Source organism: Caretta caretta, chromosome 3 (genome assembly GCF_965140235.1).
Source record: "Caretta caretta isolate rCarCar2 chromosome 3, rCarCar1.hap1, whole genome shotgun sequence".
Taxonomy (NCBI): Eukaryota; Metazoa; Chordata; order Testudines; family Cheloniidae; genus Caretta; species Caretta caretta.
This window is the reverse complement of record NC_134208.1, coordinates 211,277,708-211,299,749: the sequence shown is the minus strand read 5'-3', so window position 1 is coordinate 211,299,749 and position 22,042 is coordinate 211,277,708. Positions and strand designations below refer to the sequence as shown.

Below are 22,042 nucleotides of genomic sequence, written 5' to 3'. Positions count from 1 at the left end.
AGATTCTACATCCCATTACAAAACATCCAAGCAACCTATTGCCTCTAAAGACACAATGTCATATTTCAGCTAATGACTTGTACATTTTAATTTTTTTGAATCCCCTTTTATTTGCTTGGGGGGATGGGGGTGGAGTATTTGAAATGAAAAAATGTAAGGGAGTTTTGTGTGTGTGATGACGTACAAATATTTTAGCTGTTTGTAAACTTAGAGTAAATTTGTCCATAAAAATGTATTCTTAGCTAAAATTGATAAGGTTGGCCTAGAAATAAACCATTTGTTATAGAACTCCTATAAAGGTGAGTTCATAAAGATAATATAGATCTCTAACTATAATGGCACTAGCAAGCATTACTACTGTAGAATAAAGCACATTTATCATGGCATGTTCACTAACCTTTTTAAAAATGTATCAACAATATTAGTTTCTTTAAATCCCGGCTGTTAAAATCTGCTACGTGACTGATTTGGCATCAGACAGTATTCAGCAAAAGTTGTTTTCAGGTGGAAAAAATTCAACCTATTAAACAATGTTTAATCGTTCTATGAAATTAACTGCTTTGCTCCCAAATATTAATATTGATACATATGTGGTTCCCTCCACATCCTCAACTAATCTTTCTTTTTTGTTTATGCTCTGGGGGAGCTGAGATTCTTCCTTTTCAAATGAGCTGAGAAATATGCCTTTAATCTTGGTAGACTGAGAGATTGGACTGTAAAATTGTGATGATGTTTGCAGAAAAACTATCCTAGATAATGTTTGGGTGTTACCAATTTGTGTTCTACTTTTCCTCTCCCTCCAAAGTAAGTACAGCTGGGCTTGTGGTCCAGGGACAGTCTGGTGTCAAAAGATGGGATATTAAAAAATTTGACCTGGGTAAAACCACAAATGAATAATGCACCCTTTAGCAGCCCATGGCAATAAATCCTTTATCGCATACCGTATCTATGTATTGCATCCTGTTAACATCTTTGTGAAAACGTGTGGCTTTGCAACTGGAGCTGTTTTAGCAGTAGGAGAGTGAAGCCAGCACATACGAGTCTTATGTTACTGAATTTAAATAAATGCAAAATAAAGATAAGGCCACAAATTGTTAGGAAGATGCATGTGTATCCTCAGGAATTACAAATACATAGTATGAGTAAAGGCAATGGCAGGTTATGGATGCTCCGTGCTGGCTGCACCCTTGCTTTCTGCATTGCATAACTTCACTGGTGCCATTGTCTGGGGATCCGTGGGCCCAGATTGAGACTAGGGCAGGGTATCTTTTTCAGTAATTTGGGATCTTCCGCAGTTATTTTGTGTTGCTTTTTAGATACGTCGCTTCAGTCCAACTGAACTATTTTTCTCCTCTGATTGCTGGTATTCAGACTGCTTCTTTAGAGAGAGAGACCCAGAATGTGGTCAAGCCGGAGACAGGAGATGTCATTTACAGCAGCGATGTCTCTTGCGAATTGAGGCGTTTGAGAGATGTTTCAGGTCACTGTTGTTGATCAGGCTCATTCATTCTCAGGAGCTGAAGCAATTGTCTGACTGTATTCCTGATTATCTTCTTTACTGGATTCTGGCCTAGTTGGGAGGAAAAACTGGCTTTATACCATGTTGTGAATATCTTCATCACATCATTTGAGTTTTAATTTAAAAAACAAACAAACAAAAAAACCAACGCTGCCATTTTGAAAAGCCCTGTGTTTCAGCTTTATGTCGTGGTAGTGTAGTAACGTCAGTTAGTAAATATGCATGCAAGCCGTGTATCAGGTCTTGGTCTGAACGTGAAGATGGTTACTTCCCATGCCTTATGGCACAGCAGATGTGCCCAGACAAGATATACAGCTGGCTGTGAAATTAATTTGGTTTTCTGAATGTATCTTGTTCAGTTCTGTGATGCTCTGTAAAGCATCACACCCCAATGAGGGGTGGAAGGAAGGATGTAAAGGGTGGGAGAACACAGTATTTCATCAGTGTATGAAAGCATTAACTGATGTAATGAAAGGAGCATAAACTCGGGAAGTCAAGCATAAAAGTGTAATTAGGCGGGCCAAAAAAATTGAAGAATAACTAGTAAAGACAAACAATCTAACAGCAAAAAAAATGTTAAGTACATTGGAAGCAGGAAGCCTGCTAAACAGTCATTGGGGCCACTGGATAATCACAGTGCTAAAGAAATACTCAAGGAAGACAAGGCCATTGTGGAGAAGCTAAATGAATTCTTTGCATCAGTCTTCACTGCAGAGCACGTGAGGGAGATTCCCACACCTGAGCCATTCTTTTTAGTTGACAAATTTTAGGAATGCCCCAGATTTTAGGGGTCAATAGAGGAGATTTAGGAACAAATTGATAAACTAAACAGTGTTAAGTCACCTTCACCAGGTGGTGGTCACCCAAGAGTTGTGAAGGAACTCAAATATAAAATTGCAGAACTACTAACTGTGGTGTGTAGCCTATCACTTAAATCACCGTCAGTACTAGATGACTGGAGGATAATTAATGTGACGCCAACTTGTAAAAAAGGCTGCAGAGATGATCCAGGTAATGACTGTAAGCCTCACTTCAGTAACAGGCAAATTGGTTGAAACTATAGTAAAGAATAGAATGATCAGACACCTAGATGAACATATGTTGGGGAAGAGTCAACATGGTTTTTGTAAAGGGAAATCATGCCTCACCGTGCACAGCTCCTTAAATATCATCTGTATGTATATCTCACAATGATTGATAGGATCAGTATGCCAGAAGCTTTTTTGAGAGCTGCCACATGACATCGCTTATGAATAAATACCATGGAAGTGGTGTGCTAGGTGTAGTGATTTGGTAAGGCCTGTTAAGAGTTGCTTTTACAAAACAGCGAACTCTTTGCCAGCTGGCACCAATGGGTCTTGGTGTCACAGAGAGCAGTTGCTGCTATTGCCCATGTCAGTTACGAGTGAATGATCTTGTTTTGCTCCTGTCTTGTGCTACCAAGGCCATTAAAACATTACACTGTCTAAGAATGGTGTTGATTTAAAAACAAAATTCAGAATAGATTTTAAACCCTGTGCTCGCCTGGGTACCTTCCTTACCGCGGTACTTATGTAGTTTCACCTCCTTTGCAGTGGCAATGCAAACCATGTTGGAAACCATTGTTGTTTTGAACAGTGTTTAAACAGAGTTCCATTAATTTGCTTTGAGACCCAATGCACACAGGGCCCAAAAGAGATGGGGGCAGAGGAAGTAGTGGAGAGAGAGAAGGATCCAGGCAGAAGAATACATGTTTGCTTAAATGGGCATTAATGGGGGGGGGGGTGTTATGAATTCCCAGAACAGATCAACTAAGGGTTAGTGTCTTGAATATTTTGTTCAGTAGTGTTACTAATATTAATTATTCTGGTACCATACTTACGAAAGCAATTTCATTACAGTGACAGCTAATGAGCTGTGGAAAGGGGTTTTGGCAGAGACTGGTGCTGGAGCAAGGAAGGGAAGAGGAAAGCGAACCAAGAAAAAGTTCAAGAGGGATCTCAATAGAGGCCAGATCATTGGTGAAGGTAAATGCATCAATAACCATAGGACTGGTAAATGCGTTGCTCTTACCATTCATAGTGTGTTTGGTTTGTAATTAGGATTGCCAACTTTCTAATTGCACAAAACCGAATCCCCTTTCCCCGCCCATTCTCCCAGGCCACACCCCTGCTCATTCCATCCCCCCTCCATCCATTGCTCGTTCTCCCCCACCCTCACTCACTTTCACCAGGCTGGGGCAGGGGTTTGGGATGCGGGAGGGGGTGAGGACTCTGAGATGGGTCTGGGGTGAGAGGTTTGGGGTACAGGAGGGGGCGTGGGCTCCGGGAGGGAGTCTGAGTGCGGGAGGGGGCTCAGGGCTGGGGCAGGGTGTTGGGGTGCAGGAGGGGGTTCAGTGTGCGAGCTCCAGCCCACCGGCACTTACCTCAGGCAGCTCCTGGAAGTGGCCGGCATGTCTGGCTCCTAAGCGGAGGGGGGGCAGGGGGTTCTGCGCACTGCCTGCCCCCACAGGCACCACGCCCGCAGCACCCATTGTCCATGGTTCCCAGCCAATGGGAGCTGCGGAGCCAGCTCTTGGGGTAGGGGCAGCGTGCAGAGCCCCTGTGGCTGCCCCTGCGCCTAGGAGCCAGACATGCTGGCCACTTCCAGGAGCTGTGCGGAGCCAGGGCAGAGCATTCCAGTCAAAAACCAGATGCCTGACAACCCTATTTGTAATACTTGTTATAAACAGTGCAGTTAGCACATTGGCATTAATTTCTGTGGAGTCATGACAACACTGAATGAATGCTCTCTCTCTCTTTTTTTTTTTCATAGGTGATTTTGATAATGATACTCCATTTCACATAGTTCCAGCTTTTAATACAAATTCTGTCATGTGGAAAGCAGTTGAAATATAAATGAACATTAAAACTTCCGTTTTATTAGATTCATCTTGTGTACTGTTGAGTTTTAATCTTTAATTTTTCATTAAATGTGAGGGAAATCTTTTCACGTTTTGCTTTTCTTAAGGACGTTCTGGTTTCCTTTGGCCTGGTCTCAATACTCCTGTGCTGAAAAGTGGGGCACTCCAGACAATTGGTCAGCGAGACAAAGAGGAGCAGGAGAAGGTGCAGTCTGAAATTATCCGGCAGAGGGATGAGTGGGAGAAGAGAAGAAAAACAAAGGTGAAGCGAGAGAGAGGCTGGACTGGAAGTTCCTGGGGAGGCATCAGTCTGGGACCCCCTGAGCCAGGTCCTAATGGAGGTAAGAAGAGGGAATGTAATTACCTTCTTAGAGAGAGGCATGGGAAGAAGAATCCATACTTTCCCAGCATTTTACATTTCTTTATAATTATTCTCCTCTATACTAGGAACTATAAGAATTTCTATACACAAACCCAGGCAGTTAAACTAAAGAGTTCATAATCTTAACTGGACTGACAGTTGTTACATTAATGCTCAGAGCTAATTGACTGCTTCTCAGTTAAGCTTTTGTGAGTCTTAAAATGTGAAAACACTTTTTGTGTGTCTTACATCAGCAGCCCTGAGTACAAGATGTAGCCATATGTTCCCATTAGCTTAGTAACAGAAATAAATATTTCATGTTAGCATAAACAAGGAAAGAATGGCTAATAAAATGTCATATTAGAAATACAAATTATAGGAGATAAGTATAAGGCTATCACCTCGCATATTTAAACCTCTTACGCAAACTCAAGGCCCCATACAGTTAGTGGCAAGGTGAGGCTAAATTCTGTGTCATGTCCTAGATCAGTGGTGGGCAACCTGCAGGCCGCATGTGGCCCATCAGAGTAAGCTGATTGCGGGCCGTGAAACATTTTGCAGACATTAACCATCTGCAGGTATGGCCCCCCGCAGCAGCCAGAGGCCACGGTTTGCTGTTCCCAGCCAGTGGGAGCTGCAGGATTCAGCGGGCCACAGGGGCGTGCTGGCCACTGCTTCCCGCAGCTCCAATTGGCCGGGAACAGCGAACCGCGGCCACTGGGAGCTGCGGGGGTCCATGCCTGCAAATGGTCAACGTCCGCAAAATGTCTCGCAGCTCACCAATGGATTACTCTGATGGGTCGCATGCGGGCCGCAGGTTGCCCACCACTGTCCTAGCTTCTCTGCAACAGTCTTTTTTGGTAACTAGAAATTCTACGACAGCTTCTTTTAGAACAAAAAAGTTTTTAACAAATTAAATATGAAAACAAGTAACTCAGCCGAGTAATGTCTGTGAAACAGTTAACGTTGACGTTTATATTGTCATGTTTAGGTTTTTCTGGTAATATTCCATTGAGATTTACCAGACAGTTCACATTTCTCTGCAGGATTGTTTCAAGCTGTCTGCAGGCTTAGATGTAATTGCACCAATTAAACTTGATTGATGTTTTCAAAGTTTTCTTCATACCCATAAGAACCAGTAGCATAATTTCTTTTCCTAAACTAAAGTCTAGCTTCTGGAGCATATTTCTGCAGCAAGGGATAGATTCTGTGGCAAATGTAATGGCTGCAGAATACATGGAGCCCTTCCCAAATTATGCATATTGAGGTTTTCTAATCTTCTCTCAGGTCACTTCTTTCAGCCCCCCCAATCAGTTTGTGGGTTTTTATTTTGTATAAACTCCCTCCAGTTTGCCAGTATTTTTCAGTAGTATGCTTCATGGAATGCCATATAATGTTCCAAGGGTGCATTTGCATGAAAGCCATGGAAACGAACCATTACTTCCCTGTTCTGTGAGGTCATGTCTCAGTCTGTTCAGACTTTATCTACAGGTTGCCCACCACTGCCTTAGAGGTCATGGTGGAGCTTCCGTTACTCAGAGACTTTAAGTCAAGATTAGACGTCTTTCTAAAATACACATTCTAGCTCAATCAGAAGGCTTGATGGAGGGCTCCTTGGGTGACCTTCTCTGATCTGGGATGTTCGGATCATCCTAGATTATCAGAATGGTCGCTTCTAGCCTAATCCCAACTTCACAGCTAATCGCTGGGGCAGCATCTGTTTTGGCCATGTATACGTTCTCATACTGCCATGTAAGGTGGTGAAATAACTCAGCTGGAAAAATAATTCAGTCAGCAAGGCCTTTTCTTGAGGGAAGGTTAGGAGGGTGGGTTATTTATACCTTTTATGTAGAAGACAGGGACGGAGGGCCATGTGTTCGCCGTCACTGCCAAGTGCTGATCAGACAGGTTCTGCAGCCAGGTATGTGCAGTGTGGCACTGTGCAGGCAATGCATTAAGGACAAGAATTGCTGCTGGTAAGCAGCAACGTTCTTCTTCCCTGTGTCTTGCTCCCTGCTGTCTGATGCAGCCGTCTGTCGAAGCTTTGCTCCGCAAATGCTTGTTTAAGAGCGGTATGTTTTTCAGGTTGTTGGTATATGAAAGTTCTCTCACCTGCCATATGAGAGGCCTGGTTTTGATTCCTGAGTCAATGCAGGAATTAGTCTACTGATTCCTTTTCCTTTAGAATGTAAGCTCTTCATGGCAGGAACTGTGCCTCTTTCATGGCTAGGAAGCATACAGCTTGTTGTGGGCATGACCAGAAACAAATTATTATTAATGTTTACGGTAATCAGATAAGGGAGTTAATTAGGGTTCAGTAAATTCTGAAACAGAAACCTTGGCAAAGGTGTGTCAGTCCTGTTGGTCCATCACCAAGAGAATTTTAGGTTTTATAAAGTGAATCTTGGCATTTGCCGAAGGCTGTGCCAGAAAGACTTGCTCATTGTTCCTTTCTGCAAAGTGGGTGTTAGAGCACAGGCCAGTCAAAAGGATCTGTCTGCATTTCTGCTTTGTTTGTATCCTTTCTGCCCTAGCTTTCATGTGCCAAATGAGCACTATCAGGGGATAGTGGTACAGAATACTCAAAATTCTGCCATGCTCGTGTATTTGCTTTTTCTCCCTTCTGAGACATTTCTGAAATGGAATTCCGTTCAAAAATAACGTGCAGAGGGGAAGCTTACATTTATTACTATAATGTATATGGAGAAAAGGAGGGGTATGCACTTTGGTGCCCCAAGTGTAGCATACACCTGACCAGTGTTTTCTTATCACCATTCTGAAAAGACTAAATCATGAATGTTATGTGAAATGTTTAGTTTTGTAAAGATTGCTTCCTGACTCCTACAGGGCAAAAAAATGATGCTGTAGCTGCATTTGACTGATTACAAAGAAATTTTTCAGGCCACTCTTTAAATTGAATGCCCTTTAAAGTATTGCACTAACATATTATGGTTGATTTGAAGTGGCAAGATTTTTTTCCCTGTAGTTGTATAGAAATCTTTATCAAATACGTCTCATGGTTGTTTGCTTGAATCATCATAGATTGTCTAATATTATATCATTCAAAATATTCTAAAATAATACTAGATAATAGTGTAGACATGGTGGAAGCGAGCCATTTATAGAATTGTTACATCCTCTAGCAATATGACAGTCTCCAATCAATGCATATATGTTCAGTTCACTTAGGGTAGTCATCTGAGTAACGGTTATGCAAGTAGGCCGCTCATGCATGCAAATGATGAAATACACGAATGGATCATCACTGGAACATACTGTGCACAACTGTTCATTCCCCCCAGCACTTCTTCAGCAGTGAAGAGCTAGGAAGAATAGAGTACGTAACTTTGGTCCTGGAATAAATACAGAGTTATGACCTCTCAAGAATTGAGTAATGGTGCCCCAAGAGTTTCAGATTTAATTGAGAGAGGAAGGCTGGCCTTGTCATCAAGGCACTGTACTGAGTTTCAGGATACCTGGGTTCTGGCTCCAGCTCTGTCCCAGACTGAGTGCCTTTGGGCAAGTCACTTAACCGCTCTGTGCCTCACTTCTTTTTCCAGGGATTGCAAATGTTGGTGCCATGGCAGGTGTGTATGCACCCCGGGCACAGACATCAGAGATTTATTTTCCTCAGCAGTATTTGTTGAGGTGGCTCAAGCACCCTCTGTTGCCATACACCACTGCAGTCTTCTATCAGAGCGGAGCCGCCCACCTCAGTTCCTCCTTAATGCTAGTGAGGGTTGTCAGAGTGAATTCAGGCTTGAGTGATTCACGTACTTCCCTCACTCTGCTTTCTACATAGCTGTACGTTAGTAGCTTGTTGGGTATAGTTAGTTTTAGTCAATTTTGATAGTTTAGGGCTAGGTGTTTTGGTTTTGGTCTCTCTTGACCCTTTTTTCTTGGTACTGGGACCAGTACCAGAATGATGCCTTGCTCTTCGGGGTTTAAGTTATGCAGGATCTGCACAAAGCCTGTACCAGTCAGTGACCAGCATCCATCCTGCCTTAAATGTTTGGGAGAATCCCACATTAGTGACAAACGTCACATCTGGAAAAGCTTCAAGCCCTCCCAAAAAGCGAGAGAGCAGTGAGGCTTAAGGGCTTGTTCATGGAGCCAGCACTTCGACCCCCGTCAGAGTCGTCACAGAGGGAAAGCGCCCCACCGACATCAGCTTTGGTACAGAACACCCCACCAGACATGTCTGCAGTTCCTCGGTCCCATTCTTCGGTACCGAAGGAAAGACTCGGACCTTCCTCTTGCTCTTCTGTGTCAGTACCAAAGCAAGACAGAGGCAGACATACCACAAAGCATTTGGGAGAAAGGCTATCCCTGGAACGCTCATCACCTCCCCGGGGGGATCTCCACCTTCGGGGCCTGTGTCAGGTCTGTTGAGGTCTCCCCTAAAGGACGTTAACAGAGCCAGCAGGCAGTGCCGCACCCAGCCACCCCAGACACATATGCAGCTGCAAGAAATGTGTTTAGTCACTCAGTACTGGTATCATTGGCAGCAGAAGGTCTGCAACCCATGCAGATGCCTGCGGCTCATAGCTTGCTGCACTGAGATCCTGCAGCATGGTTACCCAAGCCTCCCCTGAAGCCTGTCTTGTCAAGAGGAAAGCTTCCTCTGTTTCCCCGCTACTGCCATCCCCGGGCTCAGGCTGTCTCTCTCTAGTCCCTTCTGCATCAGCCCCTCCTCTGTCAGAGGCATCTGACTCCTCAGGCTCAGAGGTGAGGTCCTTTCTGTCCCATCCAGGACATAGCATGTTCCCCCCCATCAGAGTCATTGGCACCACGGTGCCATGTGGCAAAACCAACGTTGGGCCCCAGCTAAAGGTAAATGCCCTGGATAAGGAGGGATCCCAAGCCCATACCCATGGCCATTCTGGTCACTGTGGGGCATTCCCCCTCCAGCCAGCCAGGTCCTGCCCTTAATCCTCCTGGCACACTGGAGACAAGGGCACCAAAAGCACTCTTCCCCCGCCCCCCCCCCCCCACCGAATCCGGTGCAGAGACTGGTTCTGGGCACCAAGAGCACTATTCTTCGATACCTGCTACTGAGACCGGTACCAAGCAGCTGGTATTCATGCGGGCAGCCCCCCCCTGCAAGCTCCGGACCAGCAACCATGTCAGAGGCCTGCTGCCTCCTCCTTCATCGTCCACTGAGGCTACTGAACCCTCAGGTTATTCACCACATCAGAGGACCACAGAGCCCCTCAAGAGCCTTTAAAAAGTGGCTTCTGTACTTGGCGTTCAGGCAGAAGAAGTGTCCGAAAGGTCTCAACAGTTGATGGACATCCTGATATCAATGACCCCGGCTAGGGTGGCTCTACCAGGTAATGAAACCATCCTGGAGTCAGTCATGGCTCTTTGGCAGGCACCCTCCTCCCTGTCCCCCACAGCAAAATGAGCCCAGAGGAGGTGCTTTGTCCCCTCTAAGGGCTATGAACATTTCTACTCTCACCACCCACTCCCCAGGCTCTCATGTGGTGGCAGCCACCATGAGCGGGAAAGGCAGGGACATCAAGCTTTCACGCCAAAAACAAAGGCTCAAAGAGGCTGGATCTGTTTGGTTGCAAGCTTTATTCTTCAGGAAGCCTGCAACTCAGGATTGCAAACCAGCAGGCACCCCGAGTCGCTATGACTTCATCTTCTGGGAAAATGTTAAAAAGTTCAAAGACAAGTTACCAGAGGAGCGTAGACAAGAGTTTTTGCAGTGATGAGTGAGGAGGGTAAACTGGTTGCCAGAACTGCCCTCCAAAACATTGCTGGATAATAGTTTGGATATGAGAGAGGTGTTCATGGTTGCAGTCAACTGGGTTTCCCCTAGAGGTCCAACACACGATCCAAGACCTCCCTTTTGAAGCCCCCCATCTGTTTTCAGAGAAAATGAACGACAGGATTCATAGCCTCAGAGATTCCAGGGTGACCGACACTGAAATCCCTTGGGATCTATACTCCAGTGACGGGGGGAGGGGGGAAGCAATTTCTTCCACAGCAGCCATTCTGACACCAGAGTTTTGCTTCCCAATCCCAAAATCCACCAAAAAAAAATAGAAAGGGATTATAGGAGGTGTCCCCCATTGCCCTCTTCAGCATCAGTGGGCTCATACCATCCACCCGCCACCTTCCAAACAGGCATTTTGAAGGGATACTCAAGGACAGTGTACCAGCCACCTTAGTTCCATCTGTTCCCCATCTTTTATTTACCAATCGCTTATCTCGTTTCCTAAGTGTTGGGGCCACATAACATCAGATTGGTAGGTCTCAAACATGGTGGAATGGGGGCATGCCATCCAGTTCATTTCTATCCCTCCCCATCCTTTTTCAGGGATCACCGTCACAAGATTGCCTTTCAACGGGGGTCCAGTCTCTTCTTCAGGCAGGGACCATAGAGGAAGTTCCATTTTCCCGCAGGGGAAAAGGCTTCTATTTCCACTACTTCCTGATCCCCAAAGCAAAAGGGGGCCTCAGGCCTAGTTTAGATCTGAGATCTGAACAAATTCCTGAAGAAAATAAAATTCTTTGAGTGCTGGTCCCTTTGTGGATTCCATACATGGGATATGCGTGCACCTAAATCCAGAGATTTTAACAAGCCGTGTCCACTGGCCCAACACCTGTGCATGGGGTGCACGCACACCTACAGTGAAATGGACATATATCCAAAATGTCTACAAGAACAACAGTTATGGGAAGGTAGGTAACCAGTTTTTCCCATCTCTACAATGGAGATAATTCTACTTCCTTCTTCCACTCTGTCTTGGCTATTTTGATTTATAAGATCTTTGTGACAGGGACCGTCTCTTAGTTACACAGTGGATCCTGGTTTTGGTCGGAGTCTCAAGGCATTAGTGTAAAACAAATTATTGTTTCGGAGAGATCTGTTATTAATTATAGAAGTTAAAGTTACAATAACTTAGAAGTTTGCCATTTGATCTGGCATTTTCCACGCTTAGTCTCAGCCCAGATGTTTCTGGGGAATGGGGGGGAAGGAAAAGGTAAGAAGTTTGAACCCAAATCTGTTTAACTGTTGAGTTGTTACAAGTATGGAGGGGTGGGGAAAATGTTTGTTCCATTTAAGTAAATGTCATGATTTTTTTTTTAAACTTTCACAACTCTGTAATTTTAAATTTTCAAGATAATTTAGGACTAAAACTTTCCATGTTTTTACAGAAAACTTAATGCTGACATTTGAAATGGAAATACATCACAGTATTGTAGTTAGTTATAACCATAGTTCCAATGCACCACCGACTTCAGTGCAGAAACTAATTCGGTACTGATGTCTTTGTGCAACTATAGAGCTCCCATGCTCTGCAGACGGACTCTGCTCTCCTCAATGTAGAAATGTATGCTGAGTGCCCCAAATAATTGGAATGAGATAAACAGTACATTTATAACACCTCTGTTCCATTTATACTGTAACTCAATGACTCGCCATGCATCCCCACCTTCTGCTCCATAAGATACCCCAGTATGTGTGCTTTGCTTCTGACATCATACTACAGAACCTTGCTGACAAGGCAAGTTCCATGTTGTTCTTAACCATAGTGAATGGCTCCAAAACTTTATATTTTATCATACCCAATGGGATATAAAATAAGATTATTAAGAAATTTACGGAATTATGCTGTATTATAAGCAAACGGGGCAAAACCTCCCTGGATTGATCTTGTCTTGATAGGCTTGTTTCAGTGAGGTTGCACGGCAAATTGGGTTATCAGCATGATGCGTGCTGGGGTTTCCCAAAGGGCAGAGACCAGTAATCCACAACCAACCTGAACTTTGTGTACCCTGAAATGGAAAACTAAAGGTGCACGTTACTCTATAAATATGCTGAATACCTATCTTACTTTGAATTTAGGGAGCATGCATTTCTAAATGAATTTGATCATTTAAAAATATCTTCACACAGCACTGTAAAGAAGACAAGCAATGGACTTTAGTGTACATAAATTGCAAGCAATGCTCACAGAGTCTACGTTAGGGTGACCAGATGTCCCGATTTTATAGGGACAGTCCTGATTTTAGGGTCTTTTTCTTATATAGGCTCCTATTACCTCCTATTACCTCCCGATTTTTCACATTTCCTGTCTGGTCACCCTAGTCTACATGCTGCAGAGATTTTAAATTAGATTTGTATAAGAAGCTTTGTCCCTTTGTAATATTATATCAACTGTCATCACAGATCACCCTAGTGCTGTATTGATAATTAGGAGCAAATAAATGAAGTACGTATTTGTTTTTCTCCCAACAGAAACTTACGAAGACTTTGACTCCAGGGTAATTGAGGTAAGTGTTGCAAAAATCTTCAAGGACTTATATTTTTAAATATAAAATAATGATGATTAAATCCTACACTTTAATTATTAGCCTCTAATAAATCAGCTTTATTGTGATGGGAGCTAGATGGACTGAGGGAAGTATGAAACAATGTTCTATTTCAGATGCACAATAAAATCTGCCATTCTTTTAACCGATGTTTGATCTTCTGTGCTATACAGATAGTACCGAATTCAGAGGCAGCTTTGTATGACATTGAAAAGACAAATGTTTGAAAATAACGCTTGTGCATAGTTCTTCCTTAAGCTAAAGCAAGTTGGCTGAAGAGAGTATTTCTTCATGTCCCCTATTATCTCCTACTACAAAACAAAGTTCTATATAGCAAATACCAGCAGTTCTCAAACTGTGGCTCAGGACCCCAAAGTGGGTCACGACCCCATTTTAATTGGGTCACCAAGGCCTGCATTAGACTTGCTGGGACTCAGGACTGAAGCTGAAGCCCGATCTCCATCCCCACCTTGGGCATCAGAGCTCGGGCTCCCTCCTCTCTCCCTCACCCCCCACTCCCCGGTCATGTAGTAACTGTTGTCAGAAGGGGGTTACGATGTAGTGAAGTTTGAGAACCCCTGGCAAATACAATAGCTCAATTTGTGAAGAAACAGAAGCAAATAGGCAAGTCAATTACAAGAGGTGTGCATGGTCGGTCCCCTCCCTCTTTTTAAAACCAGAAAAGCCCAGGAAGTTTTGTTGTTTGTTTTTTAATTTCCCAAATGCTTTACCTGATGTGCCTCAGACCTCCTAGGGAAAACGCTAACCTGGCATAAACTCAAGCATGTGAAATTTCAGGTTGATTAAGATGGTGTTGGTAACCACAATCCTAAGGCTGATAATGGAAGGTTAGCCTTAGAATCATAGAATATCAGGGTTGGAAGGGACCTCAGGAGGTCATCTAGTCCAACCCCCTGCTCAAAGCAGGACCAATCCCCAACTAACTCATCCCAGCCAGGGCTTTCTCAAGCCTGACCTTAAAAACCTCAAAGGAAGGAGATTCAACCACCTCCCTAGGTAACCCATTCCACTGCTTCACCACCCTCCTGTTGAAAAAGATTTTCCTAATATCCAACCTAAACCTCTCCCACTGCAACTTGAGACCATTACTCCTTGTTCTGTCATCTGCTACCATTGAGAACAGTCTAGATCCATCCTCTTTGGAACCCCCTTTCAGGTAGTTGAAAGCAGCTATCAAATCCCCCCTCATTCTTCTCTTCTGCAGACTAAACAATTCCAGTTCCCTCAGCCTTTCCTAATAAGTCATGTGTTCCAGTCCCCTAATCATTTTTGTTGCCCTCTGCTTTCCAATTTTTCCACATCTGTCTTATAGTGTGGGGCCCAAAACTGGACACAGTACTCCAGATGAGGCCTCACCAATGTCGAATAGAGGGGAACGATCACGTCCCTCGATCTGTTCGCTATGCCCCTACTTATACAGCCCAAAATGCCGTTAGCCTTCTTGGCAACAAGGGCACACTGTTGACTCATCTCCAGCTTCTCGTCCACCGTAACCCCTAGGTCCTTTTCTGCAGAACTGCTGCAGAGCCATTCGGTCCCTAGTTTGTAGCAGTGCATGGGATTCTTCCTTCCTAAGTGTAGGACTCTGCGCTTGTCCTTGTTGAACCTCATCAGATTTCTTTTGGCCCAATCCTCTAATTTGTCTAGGGCCCTCTGTATCCTATCCCTACCCTCCAATGTATCTACCACTCCTCCCACTTTAGTGTCCTCTGCAAACTTGCTGAGGGTGCAGTCCACGCCATCCTCCAGATCATTAACGAAGACATTGAACAAAACCAGCCCCAGGACCAACCCGTGGGGCACTTTGCTTGATACCGGCTGCCAACTAGACATGGAGCAATACCCTTTGAGCCTGACGATCTAGCCAGCTTTCTATCCACCTTATAGTCCATTCATCCAGCCCATACTACTTTAACATGCTGGCAAGAATACCGTGGGAGACCGTGTCAAAAGCTTTGCTAAAGTCAAGGAATAACACGTCCATTGCTTTCCCCTCATCCACAGAGCCAGTTATCTCGTCAGAGAAGGCAATTAGATTAGTCAGGCATGACTTGCCCTTGGTGAATCCATGCTGACTGTTCCTGATCACTTTCCTCTCCTCTAAGTGCTTCAGAATTAATTCCTTGAGAACCGGCTCCAGGATTTTTCCAGGGACTGAGGTGAGGCTGACTGCCTTGTAGTTTCCCGGATCCTCCTCTTTCCATTTTTTAAAGATGGGCTCTACATTAGCCTTTTTCCAGTCATCCGGGACTTCCCCCGATTGCCATGAGTTTTCAAAGATAATGGCTAATGGCTCTGCAATCACATCCGCCAACTCCTTTAGCACCCTCGGATGCAGCGCATCCGGCCCCATGGACTTGTGCACGTCCAGCTTTTCTAAATAGTCCCGAACCACTTCTTTCTCCACAGAGGTCTGGCCACCTCCTCTCCATTCTGTGCTGCCCAGTGCAGTAGTCTGGGAGCTGACCTTGTTCGTGAAGACAGGCAAAAAAAACATTGAGTACATCCTCTGTCACTAGGTTGCCTCCCTTATTCAGTAAGAGGTCCACGCTTTCCTTGGCTTTCTTCTTGTTGCTAACATACCTGAAGAAGCCCTTCTTGTTACTCTTAATATCTCTTGCTAGCTGCAACTCCAGGTGTGATTTGGTCTTCCTGATTTCACTCCTGCATGCTTGAGCAGTATTTTTATACTCCTCCCTGGTCATTTGTCCAATCTTCCACTTCTTGCAAGCTTCTTTTTTGTGTTTAGCCTTCAACCTTAATGCTCTTGTGTCAGCATATATTCTCTAATTGGATAAGATTTTAGTACCTTTTAAACTGTTGAGGAAAAGATGTTAATGCCTAGCTATATTTACTTCCACTGGTCTTTTTATCTCCTCTTGATAAGCAAGCTATACGGCACTGGCTGTAGTTCCCACTATCTAGTTCAGCCTTGACACTGTAGATTCCCTCAGACCTACCTCTGTCTTTAGTCATGGTGAAATATTTTGGAATTGTTCTGAATCTTCAACTTCATGATTGGTTGCTTTTTTTCAACATCTTTGGAATTTTTTTTAACAGCAGTTACATTAAAATGCATCCTGTATGTCGTAAGTACTTTCTGAAGTCCGTGAACCACCTTAACAAATGTTAGAAACGTTTCCCGAGTTGCCTTGGCAGGTTTTGGTAATGGTGAATGTTAGTGTGGCAGCTGAGTTCAGATTACTTTATAAAAATAAAGTGATCCAAAAGCATGTGTGAGCAAAAACTCATGTATAATCCTTATTGAGTTCACACCGCAGCATTTTAACACTTCTGAGGAAGATAGAAACAAGAAAAGTGATACAGTGTAATGTTGGGGATCAGGGAACTACAGAAAGTGTAAAACTCTTATTGAGCCTTCTGCACTACATCATATTCTATAGAGCAATGATTCTCGCCTCTGAAATGTGGTGTGGGGATGGAGAATGTTATAGCCAAGGAAAATTACATGTGCTATCTGCAATTACGACCTATTTCCTAGAATACAAGTTGAAGGGCCTTACAAGCTATTTTCAGTATGGTTCTCAAAAATAAGTTGCGTGAAATATGTACATTTGTTAGATTGTTTATTTTCTGCATTTTTTGTGTGTATTTCTGTGGAAAATATTGTTGGTTGTTGTAAGGCTTAATGAGTTAATATTTGCAAAATTCTGTGTGATCCTTGTGTGCAAAGTGAGGAGGTAGTGAGAAGTGATATTGGTTACTAAACCCATATTGCTATCAAAATGTTCCGTAACTGATGGCAAAACTTTAGGCTAAGGGTTATCCATCCAAGTTCCTCACCAGCCATGGTTTTAGGGAACTGATAGGAGAAAATGATTTTAAAAGATTTAAAACTTAATTTCAATTTGAAAACAAAATATTACAAAAATGGAGACTTTGTGGTGGGGAGGTATAAAGTTTTTATTGCACAGGTCTGGAATGACCTCATTATTTATCAATGGTGAAGTTCATAATTCATTATGATATCATTATGATATCATAATATCATTAATGAATTATGCAATTCATCCAAAAACAGTGGACGTTAACGCTTAGCACCACACAACACCATGCCATCACATATCATGTTTATGCCCCCCCATTTGTCTTATATTAGTCTCTCTCTGTTCCATTTGAAATGCTTTAGTTGCTATGGAAACAATGACATTGCATAGGCAATATTTAGTGATATCCTTAGATACAGAACAAAGTCGATGTCTGTGACTCATTTGCCACCAGTTCACATGCAGGTATTGTGTCCTTCAGAATGGATATCAACTGTTCGAATGCCAAAAATGTTTTGCCTTCTGTTAGCATGCTCCCCCTTTCTCCCCTGACTGCAGTGAGGCTGGGGCAGTGAGAGCAGCCTCGCCACTCGGACCTCCATCAGAGCTCAGTAGTTCTTGGACAGCTATGCCCTTAGTGTCTCAGACCCCTTGAGTGGGCCTGAGCCACCTGCCTCTGAAATTCGTCCTCTTTAAGGTGTCTCAAGTTGGGCACCCAAAAACTCAGCTCACAAAATCACTAGTCGCTTGTGAAAATCACGGCCTATTTTTATTCCTTTAAAATAGTTCTGCTTCTCCTTCATGGGTAAGTAAGGAGGGAAGGTCAATTATGTGCTAATTGTGGCAGCTTACTGTAGGCCAGTGAACCAGACATTGGGGCCACGTGAAATGGCAGGTTCTAGCAGCTTTTCAAAGCGGTGAACTGTGCCAGTGATCCTTTTATGGGGCTGCACATTGGGACCTGACAGCTCTGAAGAGAATTTTTCAGAGGGAGTTTCCAGCAGGAAATTGGGAGAGGAAAAGGTACTGCAAAGGCATAAACCATCACAATGGCCTCTGAAATCTTGTATTTTAAAATGCTGCATAATTACAAAAGCATAATCTTTTTACTGCCACTTTAAAACAGACTTTCATATGTTATTTTAAAAACAGGTAAGAGTGGTTATTAACAAAGTTGTTTCAATTCCAAGCTAACTTTATGTTTATACATCAATTATTAACACCTCAGAAGAGAGATAAATAATGGAAATTGACAGACTCTGAAGTACAGTGGAGCTGACTGACCTGTAGTAGGATCTGTGCACATGCATAGATCTTTGATTTTTAATTGCAAATAAGTTCTCTTCACCTCCATTGGAATTCTATATGTGATTACAAATTTCACAGCATGTGTTTTTTCAGAAGAATTTAAGCTAATGACCTTATCCAAAATATATTGTGACAAAGTTCCTCCTCTGCCTTGGTCGGTCCTGCGCTTATTGGCAGATTTGCTGTCCTCAGAGATTCACAGCAGCCCTTAGTTTGGCCACTTTTGCTAGTGGCTCAAACCTGCCGTTCACTCAGCTAACCTCATCACTGGCTAGAATGGGGAAAAGGAAGGAGAACAATCCCCGCAGTCTATGCTGATCCACCTAGTGGGTCAGGGGACAGGCCAGGGACCTTCCCCTCTGGTGGGACCCGCAGTCCAGGTCAACTCCTCTTATATCCAATAGGGGGTTGGGGGAACCTGGGCCCGCCCTTGACACCGGGTTCCAGCCCAGGGCCCTGTGGATCACAGCTGTTTACAGTATTTCTTGTAACACCTGTGGGACAGCTACAACTCCATGGGCTACTTCGCCATGGCCTCCTCCCAACACCTTCTGTATCCTCACCACAAGACCTTCCTCCTGTTGCCAGATAGCATTTATACTCAGTCCTCCAGCAGCACACCCTCTCACTCTCAGCTCCTTGCACGCCCCTCACTGACTGAAGTCCTTTTTAAATCAGGTGCCCCGATTAGCCTGCCTGTATTAATTGATTCTAGCAGCTTCTTAATTGGCTCCAGGTGTCCTAATTAGTCTGCCTACCTTAATTGGTTCAAGCAAGTTCCTGATTGTTCTGGAACCTCCCCTGTTACCTTACCCAGGGAAAAGGGACCTGCGTAATCTGGGGCTAATATATCTGCCTTCTATCACTCTTCTATTTTACTTGGTTTCCAGGTCCTGTGGATCCCCCTCTTAGGCTGAGGGGGGGATCCTTTAGCAGTGGGCGAGCTTCCGCCCATCCACTTCCTGGATCCCAATAGGATCACTCTTCTGTGGCCATCTGGCCCGACCCTGTCACAGTATATATATGAAGCTTTTAAAGACACACCACCATTGGGCAGCTGCAGACTCTGGCACCATGGAACGCCCTATAGAAAGCCTTCTTTCTGTCCTGCAGCTGGGAGTGGGACACATACTTAGAGGAAAAAGAACCCATAGAACAAATTCCTTGCCTGCCAGAAGGCCTGTACTCCAGTTCCCCAATGCGCCCAGCTCCTGGAGCACCTGCAGTAAGTATAGTTGAGATCCCCTATGGGAAGACAAATCAGATCAATGTAATTGACAGATTTACCTGGGAAGGAAGAGCAGAGTCTTTGGTACCATCCCCTCTCCATAAAATAGTAATCTGCAGCTGCTGACAGGTTCCCTATAACTGAGTGCTTCCTTCCCCACGTGAATAGCTTTCCCCCGTTTGGACCAGGGCTGGAGGGACACTCTCATTCCCATGACTGAGTGTGATTTCCGTATATGGTGAAGGGGTCTCAGCAGAGTCTCTGCTGCTGCTGTTCAAAAGCAGGTGGCCTCAGGCAGCTGCAGAAAGCTGTGCAGAGCTAGCAGCCAGGGAGGTCCTGTGGTGCTGGATGGGCCCTGCGGAATGTGACTAGCATAGCTTTGGCATGTAAATAATATAATAAGTACCAAGAATGGATCTAGTATTTTATGATAGCATGTCATTCTCGAAAGCTAGCTACAGGCTGCAGCTAAGGGTTCTCTTGATGCATCTTCCTGCAATAGTCCTGAACAACTGCGGCGGGATGGTGCTTGTCAGTGACTTCTGGCCAGTTAACTACATATGAATTTCTGCAGCTGAGATATTTTCTAACTAGAGAGTTGTGCATCGGCCTCTTAGACATAGGCCCAATGAAAAGCCTGTGTCTCTCCCAGATCTATCATAGTTTTCGATACGAGAACATTCCTACTCGATTAGTATCCAACGGTTTTGTTATTAAATTTAGTAGATTTCTAACTCCATTTCTAATCATGATCTGAGGTCTGGGGAATAAGCTTAGGACATTATACACGCCTTAATCCACAGCAGGTCTCTTTGTGCAAATCTTCCAAAGTCTTCAAAGATCAAGTGTAGAATATGGCTCTTACACATGGGTTCTAGTCCAGGCTGTGCCACTGGCTTGCTTTGGCAAGTCACGTACCTGCTCTGTGCCTCAGTTTTCCCATCTGTAAAGTGGAGATGATGATTCTGACCTTCTTTGTATAGCATTTTGAGATCTATAAGACCTGTGAAGTAGTAGTATTCTGATAATACAGTAACTAAACTTGCATCCGATGAAGCGAGCTCTAGCTCACGAAAGCTTATGCTCAGATAAATTTGTTAGTCTCTGAGGTGCCACAAGTACTCCTTTTTCTTTTTGTGAATACAGACTAACACGGCTGCTACTCTGAAACCTGGAGTTTTCACCAATGCAGTGTTGTCATCAGACTCAGCAAACAGCCTGGAGCAACAAACTGTGTGAGGCACTCCGTTACCCCATTCATCTCCCTAGGATATTAATTGTAAAGCCTAATGAAGACTCCCTGGGATATTAATTGTAAAGCCTACTGTGGACATTTCATAACTATTTCACTGCTGATCATATTAGCATATAGAATGAGGGAAGAGTGCAGGAGGGAAGCTTATAGGAAGGAAGTGGGAGTTGCTGCTTGGGGGAAAGTGTTGAGAGGAGAAGAAGACACACTGGGAGGAGGAAAGGAAGAGAAACAAAGGGCAGAAACACAATGATGGTCCTAAAAGCAAGCCTTGTTTACCGCTGAATGTGACAAGACACTTATTTAAGTGACTGGTTTCAGAGTAGCAGCCGTGTTAGTCTGTATTCACAAAAAGAAAATGGGAAAGTGACTGGCTATCTGTATTATTGCCACAACTACCCTGGCTATTAGACTGTTTTGTCTGTTCTCATGTGAGGTCTTCTGGGGGACCTGGGACCTGCATTTTCAGACATGCTTAGAATCCACAGCTCTCTTTGACTTCAGTTGGAGTTATAAATGTTCTGCACATCTGAAAAGCCAGCCCAAGTTGTCTCAAGTTGGACATCCAAAATCAGAGCCCACTTTTGAAAATGTGGGTGACTGTTCTGTAGTCACACAGGAAGTATGTGGCAGAGATGGGAATAGAACCTAAGAATCCCGACTTGATATTATCTACTTGTTTACTTGTATTCCCTACTCTGTCCATCTGTCTCTCTTCTAGTTAGATTGTAAGCTCTTTTGGGGGCAGGGACTGTCCTTTTGTTCTGTTTGTGCAGCACCTAGCATGGTGTGGTCCTGGGCCGTGACCAGAGCTCGTAGGCACTATAGTAATAAGCCACTAGACCATGCTTCTTCCTTCTCTGTTTCAAGGGAGAAAATTTAAAAATCGATAACTCCAGAGTTGGAAACATTTTAGAATTGATTTGCACCTGAAGTGAGCTTCAGTAGCTGTGTTCCCAACTCTAAACTGGGAGCTCTATCATAGATGCGTTGGCAAACTCTTTACTACTGGGTGGTGAAATAACACACTAGAATCATTCCATTCTTTTTCTTCACTAAGAAAATAAGCCTATGTATGTATAAAAGTTTGCAAATGTTTAGTCTGCACAGATTGCCAGATAGCCTATATGACTTATATGAAATATCTTGATTGATTAAAGTGTTGTGATGTTTTGTCAGGTTACACAAAATAGTTTTTTGCTTTATTTAGATAGATGATGTGTGTCCAAAAAGAGTTGCTTCACTGAGTTTTAATTCACGTAGCCCTTGTGAAGTTTTGCTGAACTGCTGTTTTCTGAAGATATTTCATCTTTGCTGTTGTGAGTAAACTAACTGAGGATTCATCATAGACTGTGG

At 43.8% G+C, this 22,042-nt stretch overlaps 1 protein-coding gene across 1 annotated transcript in view; it reads left to right on the top strand.

The window, feature by feature from the left end:
• MRPS5 (mitochondrial ribosomal protein S5) overlaps positions 1-22,042 on the top strand; it is a 95,724-nt gene that overhangs the window by 35,485 nt on the left and 38,197 nt on the right. Inside the window, exons 3-5 of the mRNA XM_048842224.2 lie at positions 3,400-3,525; positions 4,508-4,741; positions 13,016-13,050. Of these exons, the coding sequence (XP_048698181.2) occupies positions 3,400-3,525; positions 4,508-4,741; positions 13,016-13,050 (395 nt within the window). The remainder of the gene's footprint in view (positions 1-3,399; positions 3,526-4,507; positions 4,742-13,015; positions 13,051-22,042) is intronic.